The 12,988-nt window shown below is 37.5% G+C and overlaps 1 protein-coding gene across 5 annotated transcripts in view; it reads right to left on the bottom strand.

Moving 5' to 3' along the window:
• The window catches only part of LOC131078018 (transcriptional regulator STERILE APETALA), a 36,387-nt gene extending 24,728 nt beyond the window's left edge, over positions 1-11,659 (bottom strand). For 3 of the 5 annotated variants that reach the window (XR_009372484.1, XR_009372485.1, XR_009372487.1), the window contains exons 1-2: positions 11,044-11,180; positions 2,365-2,481 (exon numbers count right to left, since the gene is read on the bottom strand). Coding sequence is in view for 1 of the 5 variants with exons in the window: in XM_059220819.1 (XP_059076802.1) it covers positions 8,892-10,046; positions 11,044-11,223 (1,335 nt within the window). In the remaining 4 variants the exon portion in view is untranslated. Of the gene's footprint in view, positions 1-2,364; positions 2,482-8,457; positions 10,047-11,043 lie in introns of those variants that run through there. The other 2 variants (XM_059220819.1, XR_009372486.1) reach the window with 2 other exon arrangements.
• Positions 11,660-12,988: the final 1,329 nt, after the last annotated feature.

Here is a 12,988-nt window from a genome sequence, read left to right as displayed (position 1 = left end):
TTTCATGTTGCTAATCTTCATATTTTCAAGTGTTGAATTGATGCTAATCTTAAATGTACAGTTCGACCCTTTATAATAGTAGAGAATTCTAGAAGTCATTCCTTCAATGTTGAATTTGATTGCATGAATTTGTGTGCATGACGCTACCATTATACAACTTAGAGGTTGGGTATTAATGAAGTGTTATTGGTTTATGATAGCAAAGTGTCCCCAAAATAGCTGTAAATTTAATTTTCAATTTTAACATTGTTATCATCATTTGTATTAGCCACTTGAAAGGGGCATGTGCAATTGTTAGTGGTAACTCAATGAGAGATGTTATTCCTTCTAGCCTCAGTGTGTATGGTGATATGAAAATTTGGGATCCACGAATAAACATGAATGGTGGAATTGTTGCATGGTTTAAAAAATGTGAAATAGACAATTGTATCAAAGTGGAGTAGTGGAAAGTAGTGAAAAAATATTCTTCAAATTTATTTAAGATCTTGTAATCACATTAAGTTTATCCACAATCAATCAATGGTACTAGTGGTTGAGTTGGCATTAGTTGAGGACAAGAAATCTTTGGGTAGGAAGGACTATAATGTCCCATTTTCCACTTGACTTTCAAGAAATATAATAAATAATTAAAATTAAGTCATCAAAGCCAATTTTATGTTATTCCTTAGACGAAAACTATTTTAATTATTCATAAAGTGTTTAAAAGTGGCTTGTGTTTTACACTAGGCATTGCGGTACAAAGACGAATTAAAAGTCACTTTTTGTTTGAGTAGGAAATTAAAAGAAATAAAAGAATATGTAACTCATCTCAAAAAGTGATTTTATTATATTTAATTTCATAAAGTTTTACTCAAAGTTAAAATATGAGGATTTTGGAGAAAGAGATTCATTTTGGATTGTTCATTTCTACTTAAGTCTTTTGGAGTTTTACTGATTGATCAACTTTCAATCTCTAGGATGGAAACCCTCATGAAAATTGGTTTTTACACTAAGAGATCTGCCCTAGCTGATTTGTAGGTGGACTCATTTAGATTTCACATCTAAAGATGAAAACCTTAGAAAACTAGTCAGAATTGAATTGTTACACTTCCTTCTAGTTTATAATATTGTGCTAGAAAGTTAAATTTATTAAGATTTATTTCCAAATAATAAATTTGTAGAATTCTTCAATTGGAAAGGATAAATATTGTAGCCACCTCATATTAAGGAATGGTGATAATGATTTCTCATTAATAGAGGTGTGAAATTCTTGTAAGAGTATCCGGTGATGTATGTAGAAATTGTGGAAATACTTCAGGCTATCGCTAAAAGTGCATGAAGGGGGAATAGAGATAGATAAATAAGTCACAAACCGCTAATTATTTCATTAAATGCAACAAAGATATGGTGCAACTTTATAGAAGACACAAGCTCTGAAAGGATAGTCATTGCTTTTTTAATAAAAAAAAAATTTTAAAAATCATTGATAAAGAATTATCTTTTATCATGTAAAATACTAGTAAAAAAAAAATTATTAATACAAAGAAACATAATATACTTTCTAAATATACATGTGAAATTCTTTTACAAAATTATTGTTCTTATTTTTATATTTTAGAACATTCTTCTTATAATTATTCTTTTGTTTAGTTGACAAATTATCTTATCTATTAACTTTATATGCATAATATATAAAGGAGTCTTCATTAAATTATACATGTACCAAAAAAAAAATTTAAATAATTATCTATTTATTTAATTATTATGTTCTATAGTATTTTTAAATATAATTATTATTTTATTTGATTAATAAATTAATAAAATATCTATATTAAATTTACACGTCTTAAAAATATATATTATTTATTAATTTTTATTTAAAATAGTATGACATCACATTAATTCATCTTATATCCTCCTTTTTTTAACCTTAATTATATAATATTTTTTGTATTTATATTTTTCTACTTCTTAATGCATCTTATGATTCACTATTAATTCTTAATCTACATTTATTATTTTAATCTAACTTGTATGACATTTTTTTCTACTTATATTTTTCCACTTCTTAATCCATCTAATGATTTGCTATTAATTCCTAATCTTCTACTTTCCAATTACAATCTATTAAATTACATTTTCCATCTCCCTACTTTGTCTAATAGAAAATTATGGAAACGTCAATGTTTCCCCATTGCCCTATTTCATCACTATAATCTTTAAATTTCCTAATAGAATTCGCGTGTTTTACATAGTTTTATTAGATTTTAAGATTTTCATAATTAAATTTTAAAAATAGAACATTGCAAGCTATTATGTCTAACTTTTCCAAATTGTTCCTAATTTTAAATTAATGTAAAGTCTTAAGTTGTATTAGAAACTCACATGAAAAGAAGTTGTTGAGAGCATAAATTTTCAGTGCAGTTGGAATCTCTGCTGCAAAAGTATCGCCTCATCTTTATACACAGTCACCCATAGAATTTAAATCTGAAATAGAATAAGCTGAACAAAAGACGATTTGCTGTTAGAGAATAAAACTACATTTGTCCCGTTCGTAATTTTTAAAAGTTTCAAATTTATTTCATGTTAAATAAAAAAACAACAGGTTTGCATTACTTGCAGCTGAGCCTAATATTTTAGGCATACTTTATGATTTCATTCAACCTAGAACAGATCCATGGAACAACTGAAAGTCTGCATTTCTTCCAGCCAATGTTCTAACGGGCTGAAATGAAATGAAAGTGTAAGCTAGAAACTAATTTTCTAAATAAGAAATTTTTTAATGCCGTTATATTCCCTGAACTGAGAACATGGCGAACATAAATGGATGAACTTAAAAATCCAACATTTTCCTTCTAAGTTTTATTAAAATATTAGGGCATTTTAACAATTTATTGGTATTGAAAGCATGAACCAGTGATAACTGATTCTTTCAATATGCAGTTAAACATTGAGAAACCTGAACATAATCTCGACCTAATTTTTTAACCTGAACATAATCTCGACTTAATTTTTTATTTATTACATTTTATTTATCAAACTTTAATAAATAATATAATATATTATTTTTTATTTATTACATTTTATCTATTAAACTTTAATGTCGGTCCACAAATCCCCAGTATACCTGTCTCACGCCTGAAAACCATTTCCCAGTTTTTGTTAAAGATTCTACGAAATTCATTGCAGAAAGCGGTAATATAAAATACATAATTGATGGAGTACTTTGTCTGCTGGTTTTCCCTGGATCCACTGAAAACGCACGCCGGCGGGATATTTTTTCTGCTGCTATATTCTGTCAAATATAGCAGAATATAGCAGCAGAGGTGTGAATTGTTGGGAATGTGAAGCCCAACAGTCACATGACCATTCACGTTCTCACAACTATTCATTTCATAGCTGATTATGAATATATAATGGCTGTGTGCAGCCCATGTATTTAGAGAGTTGATTAATGAAGTGATTCCCTGCTTTGAGTATGGATGTAGGCAAATTTGCCGAACCACGGTAAATCGTGTGTTGTTTACTTTTTCTGTTTCTGTTTTTGTTTTCTCTGCTCATTCTAATCCTTACAATTGGTATCAGAGCCATGTTGGCTTGAGCAGAGATGGAGGAAGAAGGAGAAGATAAACCTTATAACTTCTATGGCAGTTTTACGTTCCATGTAAAACTATGCTTCAAGCGCCACGTACATTGGTGGGATGGCTGGAAGAAAGAGGGGGACTCAGTTGAAGAGGAGAATCCAACAAAAGAGAAGGATGTTGGGATTCTCATTTGCTCTCCCCTTGAGACAGCCTTGGCACTTATTGGCCAAACAGTTAATGGGCGGGAAGTTATTGGCATTTGTGTGTTGAAGGTTGAACGCCGTGATAGTCCATATATAGACGCTGAAATTTTTGAGCAGAAAGATGCTAGAAAAGAGGTTGTTGTTGAAGAGGATGAACTCAAAGGCTTGTGGGAGGAAGAGTGTATGTCGTCAGAAACCCAAGTTGAATCTGCTGTGGACTCTCGAGATGAGGAGGGTGTAGATTGGAGTGGGGTAGCAGAGCAAAGCTCTGCAGATGGCATGGCCTTGGCAAAAATAAAGAGGCACTCCCATGATGATGGCAACCTTTGCACAGATAAGCCTATGGGCTTGGATGAAGAAGTGCAAGATAAAAGACAATTTTCTGGCTTGAAGCAGAAGCGTCCATTGAAAGGAACCGAGGATAGTGGGCATTGCTACAAGCGATTTAAAGAATTACAGACAGAGAAAGGAGATATGGTTCACCAACCCGTTTGGATGGACGTGGATGATGAGCAGCTTGAGGTTGAGAAGAGTTGCATGAAGGAGCAACTTGAATCAACCGTTGAGAGTAATGTCGAGATGGAGATTCCCCCTGCTCCCGAAGTGCAAAAACAAACGAGGGCAGGGCAAAGAACGCGACCCAAGGCCTTTGTTGTTGTTGATTACCTCTGTGCTCACGGTAAAGGGGACTTGGTTGCTTCCCACGTTTTCTCCCAGTCTTCATCGCTCGGTGCCAAGGAGGATTCTTGGTTTGACGCGACAAGAATAGAGCATGTCAACATTTCCAAGTTTGGCAACTTGGCAACCTCACGTCTCTCTTCGGTTACTCCTTCGATCCTCTCACGACCTGCAGGGGAGTCGCTTAGTCATGTCATGGAAGCGGTTGTTTCCACTTCTCGTCTTGGTAACAGAGGGGAAGCGACTATTTCTTACCCCCTTCATTTTTCACAGTCTGGTTCCATTACAAAGAAGGGACGTGTTCATGATGTAGATTTCCGAATGCACACTAACCACATTCATGATTCCCCACAACCGTTGGGTAATGAAACAGTCCATTCGGTTCAAAATTTGTTTAATACAGAGATAGTCTCTGCTTCTGGTATGCATCCAAACCAACAAATGATGGAGAGCGCTCAGATCGGAGACATCTTCGGGTACATTTGTGCTACCGACGAAGGGCAGGTTCAGTGCCTCCACCTTCTAGAACAACATGAAGAGCTACGACGCCACGTGGTACACGACGGTGCCACGATTCATCAGATTCTTCTGGACCGACACCTTGCGAAACCAGAGGCTGCTTACCTGAAGCTCCGATTTATAAGAAGTTGCAGCGCTTCGTTGGCTCTGGTGATCTTGGAGCACCTGGAGAGCGCTTTTGGGGCACTGGTTCTAGAAGCATATGCAATGACGGAAGCGTCACATCAGATGGCATCAAACTCTTTGCCTCATCGTGGGCAATGGAAACCTGGGTCTGCTGGCAAACTCACTGGTTTAGAAGTCGGTATTCTGGACGAAAGTGGTGCACCCCAACCACAGGGCACTAGCGGTCAGGTCTGCATACGCGATTCAAATGTTAGCAAGGGATATCAGAACAATCTCGAAGCCTATAAAACTGCTTTCCAATTCGGATTATTTCACACCGACCATATCGGTTATCTTGACAAGGAACGTTATCCTTTTTTGATCGGTAGAATCAAAGAGTCCATTCACCGCAGAGAGGAGAAAATATCACCATCGGAGGTAGATGTAGACCTGTTATCCCTCTTGGTGGTTGCCCAAGCCGTGGCTTGTAGAATTCCCGATGAACAATACGGCGAAGAGATGAATGTCGTCGTGGTTTGTCAAGAAAACATGATGATTAATGAAGATATAATTGTGAACTATAAAAAGAATTTAGCGAATCAAGAGTTTGCTTTGCATGGCTATATGGAGGAAGAAGTAAAGCTAGTGTTTGAGACATGGAATGAAGTAACGCCTATACCAAAGATAGAAATCTGTCTGGCTGAAGTTAAGCTGGCAACTGTCACAGTCATCATTGCAGAGGACCCAGGTGACCAGCTAGCCAAAGATAATGATGCGGTCAATATGGATGTCATTTCAGAGTATTACGCCGCCAAGGTTTTCCTGTTGGCTACTAAAAATAATAGAGTGTTGTCATGTGCGGTTTTGGAGGAGGCGTCACAGTGGAAGAGCAGGAATCCAAATGCTCACCTAGAAGAATACATTAGTGTGGCCATTGGCAGTGCAGATGCCTCGTTTCTTGTGGTACCACGGTGTTACTTGCCAGGAATAGTTGTGGACAGGGGCGGCAGAATAGTAACGGATGGTGTTGATAGTATTTTTCAAAATGTAACCATTTTTCATATAATGCATTTTAGCTATTTCGGTGCTCCAATCATTTCGAAGGTTTTTGATAAGACGAGTGGTGTTGATAGTATTTTTCAAAATGTAACCATTTTTCATATAATGCATTTTAGCTATTTCGGTGCTCCAATCATTTCGAAGGTTTTTGATAAGGCGAGCGCTGACAGTGGCAGGCTTGGTGCGTGCATAACGCATGATTCGATGAAGGTGTTATTACATGCCACATATAGCGTTACTGATCTTTCGCTGCATTATCTGTCCAAGGAGTTACTTAATCAGTGCAATGATCTGGTGGAGTTGGTGCCTCCAGGGATTTATTGTGGAGTTTTCGACGATGACAGGTTTTTCGATGTTTTGTCACGGGGGAGCACAGATGATATGTTTGTGCTTAATGATTTATTTCAAGATGGAGGGTTCATCTTCGAACAATTTAATGATCTTTCCAATACTTTGTTCAGTGTGAAGGGGAGCATAAGAGAAGATGCTTTTGATTGGGATCTGTTTTGGAGACGACTTATTCACAGTGTCCGTGAACAGATTTTTGCGAAGCTTAAATCTTCGCTGGGTTTGGCTGTAATATGAATTTGACAATGAAAGCAGGGATGTTCTGCATGGCTGTACCCGTTGGACTTCATGGGGGAGATTGTTGGGAATGTGAAGCCCAACAGTCACATGACCATTCACGTTCTCACAACTATTCATTTCATAGCTGATTATGATTATATAATGGCTGTGTGCAGCCCATGTATTTAGAGAGTTGATTAATGAAGTGATTCCCTGCTTTGAGTGTGGATGTAGGCAAATTTGCCGAACCACGATAAATCGTGTGTTGTTTACTTTTTCTGTTTCTGTTTTTGTTTTCTCTGCTCATTCTAATCCTTACATGAATTGTACCCAAGGAAAATTGGACATAATGATATATGGAGAATTAATGCAACTATTTAATCTTAAAATTCATGGCCATGGATGAACCCTAGAGGACTCAGATTGTCTCACCCATAGAGGAGAATCAAGTGATGATGACCACCGTGTTCATGGTATCTAGAGGGTGGGTGAGGTGTATTAGATATATATTGTGTAAAATTTTCTAATATTTATTTGTTTTCCTTCATTACATTGCAAAATTAAGTATATTTTTCTTCTTATTTATGTTAAAAATTTCGATCTTCACAAAAGATGTTGCACTTTTAACAAGTTTGCAAAATCACAAACTTCTTGTCATTTAAAATTTGGTCACTTTTCACTCCTCTTTTATTTATTTTTTTCCTTGCAAATTTCTTTATTTTTTTTCCTTTAATGTTCACAACTTTTTTTGCTACAGTAAACCATATTGAACTTTTGCATAGTTTTTTGTGAACTTAAGAACCATGCCTAGGTTTTAGAAAGTTTTACAAACTCATGAACTTCTCAACACATTAAATGTATTCCTTCATCTTAATTAGACTTTTGTAAACTAGGAAAAGTGCACACCAAAGGTGAGAACATGGATCAATTTTTGTAAATTTTAAGGCCTACAAATTTGGACATCAAGAAAGCTAAAAACCTATATGTTTGATGACTAAATAAAACTAGATCCACCTTTTTCATCTTCTAATAGTGGATTAACAAAAGTGGATACTAGACCATTAAACTCCTATTTCCAAATCTACACCATTTCCCATTTTCCACTTACAGTTTCCATAGTTGTGATCTCAACAATGAAAATAGACTAAATGTCCTCTATATTATCTTTCAATGTGACCTTTGCAATAGGAAAACAATGCTCATGACTTTATTATACTTGCTTTGATAATATATTATTTTAATCATCTTATTTATATTCATAATTTTGACATCAATACTTTTAATCAAATTTCATGTTCTTTAAGGAAATGTTTCTGAATGGATTGGGAAGAACACACAAAAAATTTCTATACATTCAATAGCTTAAGGAGCTCCTTGAGATACAGATCATAAGGAATATTTGTGGAAAATTGTCTCACTTTGGGACTCAATAAATGTCATTAAGTGAAAGCCCTCTCCCTTATGTTCAATTTGGACCTTAGAAATCTCACTTGTCTTATATTGTTGAAATTGCAACATAATAATTCATTTAATATACATATATGTTATAATACTAAAATACATTTAAAATTTACATTTAATTTTCAATCTGCGTATCCTTGAACCTCCTATAAATGCAAGCTCATTAATTCACTTTTAAACATATATAAGATATCGAAGAACCTTCTCCAAGATCATGGCCCGAAATCCAAAACGTAAATTTAAACAAACACAATACACAATTACTTTTACCGCCGTTTCTCACACGTAAGTCGTGAAAGCCTTATATTCACGAGCATATAATGGTTAAGTACAAAATTAATTGCATTATCGGGTGAATAATAATTGCGGTTAGTAATGATTTACTCCCCGAATTAAAAAAAATTAAAAAATTCCATGGAGAAGCATTCATGCCGTCAAGCATGCTTTAGGTGGACATTAACTCCACAAATTAAAATATATAGTACCTGTGTGGAGGAGTATCTCCGCAGTCCAAGCCCAGAATTTCAGGAGAATTATTTTCATGTTGTTTATACTGCTGATACAAATAGTTTCCATTCATCATCAAGTGAGCCCTTGAGTTCAACCTAGGATGGATTTGTTAATCAATCGTTCTACGAATTTAGACTTTTCTTTAAAACTTCCTGGAGTTCTTCTCATGGTTAGCGTAATCCAATACGTAGTTGTCTCCTGTTTGTTTAGTCAAACAGCACAAATGTTAAGGTCTGAAACTCCATAGATGGACTCCTGAGTCAATCGCACAGCCCGCCACGTGGCCATCGTCAGCCACAAGATCAAACACTTGGCCCATGTGCTCATTGAGGCGGTGCAGACGCAAGCCGCTGTGAGCATCCCACGCGTGCACCACTCCATCAATACAAAGAAATGCCTGCCACGCGTTCAAAGTCCCGAGAACCTTCCTCTCACCATGATTGTTACCGTTATTATCTCCTGCTGCCGTGTCGAAGGAAAAGCTGCAAACGTCTTCAAAGTCCGTAATTCGACGTATTCTCGCGGCGCCGTTATTTGACGCCGTCAAGAACCGGTCATTGTTTGCCTCCACACTTTCAACAATAAGTTCTTGCCCGACGACGGCAGTTTGCTCTCTGCTGAAACTCACCCCGTAGGTCTCGAGGTCGAATGCCGCAAGCTTCATCTTCGTCGCCGTCAGAAGAATCCCGTTACTATTAATCCCCACTCGGCCGATGCGCCCACCTTGCTCCGTCAACAAACGCCAACCTCTCAGGGCCTCTAAGTCGGTAATATCTCCGTCATTAAGCACCAATTGCTCCGTCGCGGCGTCCCAAATATGGTACGCGTGACCGGGGCTTCCGGCGCACAAGCCTACCCAAAACCTCCCACAGCCGGTGAAGTCCACCAGTGTGCCGTCATTCACCACGTTGCCCAGACTGGCGCACCGGAAATGCCCAGTTAAAACATTCCCCACAAAAACATTCCCGTCAAACGACGCAAAGACAACCGTGTTGCCGTACATAACAATTCCCGCCACGGCTCTAGACAATGGCCCCAGGCGATTCTCGTGGTTCGGCTTCATTGTACAGACGCATTCTTTGCCTTCCAGACTGAATACGCGGAGGGCGCCGTCAAAGAAATCGACGGCTAAATATTCCGGCGACAGCGCCAAGCACCTGCATGCCGCTCCGGCGCCGTTGCTGTCTGAATCGCTGGAAACTTCGTATTCAATCGAAGTGTATGTGGCCCTGTTGTGACGGAAATTAGAGGCCGTCAAGTGAAGGCGAATGTATTCATCACGCCATGATTGTGTTCTTGCTTGTGTTCTGTCCCACACATGTCGTGTGAGCGCCTCCCACAGAATTTCTGAATGGGAAATGGTCCGCCAGGTGGAGCACACCTACAGACACGGTAAAATAATAACTAAAATCAGTCTGCTGGTTTCGATCGCCAGTCTTGCCAGTCAAGGACACAAGAAGACGAAACCAAAGCTCATACAGTCCTTAAGCTCCTATGAGGTTTTCTGTGCAGATGGCGTGCGAAGCCTAATTAACAAGATTTAAACGTACAATATGTTAAAGATAGCTGAGCCCTCTACGTTTTATCGTCCTTTTTCAAGCAACAAGAAGCTCCGTTCTCCGAAGGCTTTTGAAAGACAAAAATTTCTACTAATTTTAAGTATCTAGCTTTGGGAATCTACCTATGTACACAACGCTTTACGCACTGAACTTACCCTAAACCTTTAGTACACTTTCCATGCCGTTTTCCGTTGCTTGCAATTTCTGTGAGAATTTTTGAATTCTTTATCATTTTACCGAGATTAAAAGCGCTCTTTTGCTATAAAGACGCATGACACGCCTCGTTTATATAAAGGCTGCGACTCGAAATCCGGATCCATGAAAATTGACCTATAATAGTAAACCTCTCACTTCCGACAAATGATTCGCATATTACAAGTTTAAGCAAATTATTTTACTGTTTTTTTCTGAAAATTTCACATATCTGTAAATGCTTGAGCGAGAGAATGCGTCAATCGAATGCGCAGGCTACAATTTCAACCAAAAATAATACAAAAATACACAGATGTCAGCCACATTAATTATTAACACTTCCTAATTTATGACTACAAAAGATTTGGCCCGAACTCCTGTGCAGTTTCCAATATACCTAAAAAACGAGTCAAATTTCATCTACCTTAGGTTTTCAACATTTACAACAAAATTTCTATTTCCTTTCCACCAAGCAGACTTCCGTATTGTTATGATTCAAAGCTATGCAACCAAAGAACGACAACATATTACGCAAGGTAAACTTCAGCTCAAAGTAGAGCCATTCACGGTGTAACCCTAGGGCTGTGTTTTTACTCAATAAATTAATCTTAGAGGAAGAATGCAAACCTGAAACACAGACACAACGGCAGTTACCGCAGCCAGCGATCCACCGCCATTGACAGCCGCCAGGGCCACTTCCCGCGCCAGCGCCTCCACAAACGGCTGGGGCCATATGCTATCAGCTTGTGACCGTGTTCTTAAGCTCCTTGAAAAAGAAGAAGAAGACTCGCTCTGTTCAGGAGACATTCCTAAGCTAAAAAGACTAACACTCTGCTAAAAATTCATCCACTCCTTAAGCACAAGGTAAATAAAGTTGTGCAGGAAAATAGATGGCAAAGGCATCACATAGTTAAAAATTGGGAAGCTCGAGGCAGGCTCGCTTCCCAAAATCATTTAAAAGCACCGAATTCAGTGGAATCCCTCGTCCGGCCACCGGCCATTAAAGGAAAAGCCAGTTGCCCCAGCGGAGGAGTATAACTGAGGCATCCAGTTTTATTTATTCTCTACACATGGAGTGCTTCGCTTTTTTTAGTCACCGATCTCCACTGCCATTACCCATCTGTCTGCCATGAAAACAAGCTTTGCTTGAACCCTTAAATGTTATCGTTTCTATCTCCGACCAAATAAAGCAATCCAATTGGTCTAGGGTTTTCGTTAAATTAAAAAGATCTGGATTTTATTGATGTGGTATCCAAAGTGTGGAATCCAAAAGTGCATACCTATAATTTCTTTAGAGCGCGAATTATCCCTTAACACTAATCATATTCGACTTTATTATTTACTTTTTGTGCGAGTTACTGTTTTTGGTTTCTAGATAGGGCCACGTATACTGACATTGCATAGATTCAATTTTATTTTAAATGGTAGAGGATTTTTAAAAGAAAATGAGCACTCAGGGTCCAGGGCTAATTATGTTTATGCGCTTCTCAAAATCTTAAGTGGAAATTTTAAATCACTCTCAATTTTTACAGCTATTTACTTGACAAGTCTCCTACTTATAACTAAGGTTTTTGGGTCACATCATCAAATATGATGCCACATCAGCATGCTTTTTGTCAAGGTGTTCAAAACAACACAAAAAATACTGAGATCGATACTTATGCAAAAGTGAGACCGATACATGTGCGTTGATGTGGCATCACATGACTCATTGCTTTTTAGTGCTTAGAGATACATTTCATTCAATTATGGGTAGTCATCAGCGCAATAACAACTTTAAAGTCGCAACTATTGGTGCAATATTGTCAAAAATATTGAGAATTAAATCAACAATGCTATCACAATCATTGGAGTGTGCTCAACTATTGGGTCATTTCCCCGAAGTTCTCTTGCATTTAGGATCAACATACACAACATTATGGCATTTGGTATTGTTAGGAGCAACAACCACATACTGATGGACTTGAAAAGCACTGAGAGGGGGGGGGGGGGGAGGGGGGGGGTTGTGAATCAATGACACCAAAAATAAAACTACTTCAAACACTAACCGGTAGATGAACTTAACAAAACTTTTAAACACAATGCATGCAATCCAAAATGATATAACAACATCCACAAAAAAGTAAAACATCCACCATAACACAAGTGTTTGTACGTGGGAAACCCAAATAGGTAAAAACCACGGTGAGATGGAACTCACAAGTTAACTATCTGCAATAATAGATAAGTGACTGGTTAAGGTCTACAAAGTGCTATGCTAGGAGTGAATCTTGTTAGAGATCCCAAAGCTTGATTAAAAGCTTATACCCTGTTAAAGGTAGTACCCTGTTAGGAGTAACCTCGGTGGAGGATTTCTGAATCCAAACTAATGGATCACCCTATTAGAGGATTTATACATTGAAACTTGTTAGAGCTTACCCGGTTAGGGGATTTGATTTTGCTGTAATTGTTAGAAAACAACGGGATTGGTTTGATCTATCTGAGTAGCACAATACTTGCTTGATCAGATCCTTCTAAACATATTCAACATTGCTCTTTTGTATACTCTGCAACTTAACTCTTTTTACATTCG

The sequence above is a fragment of the Cryptomeria japonica genome, chromosome 5 (genome assembly GCF_030272615.1).
Source record: "Cryptomeria japonica chromosome 5, Sugi_1.0, whole genome shotgun sequence".
Lineage (NCBI taxonomy): Eukaryota > Viridiplantae > Streptophyta > Pinopsida > Cupressales > Cupressaceae > Cryptomeria > Cryptomeria japonica.
The sequence above is the reverse complement of the archived record's forward strand: the minus strand, read 5'-3'. Positions and strand labels throughout refer to the sequence as shown.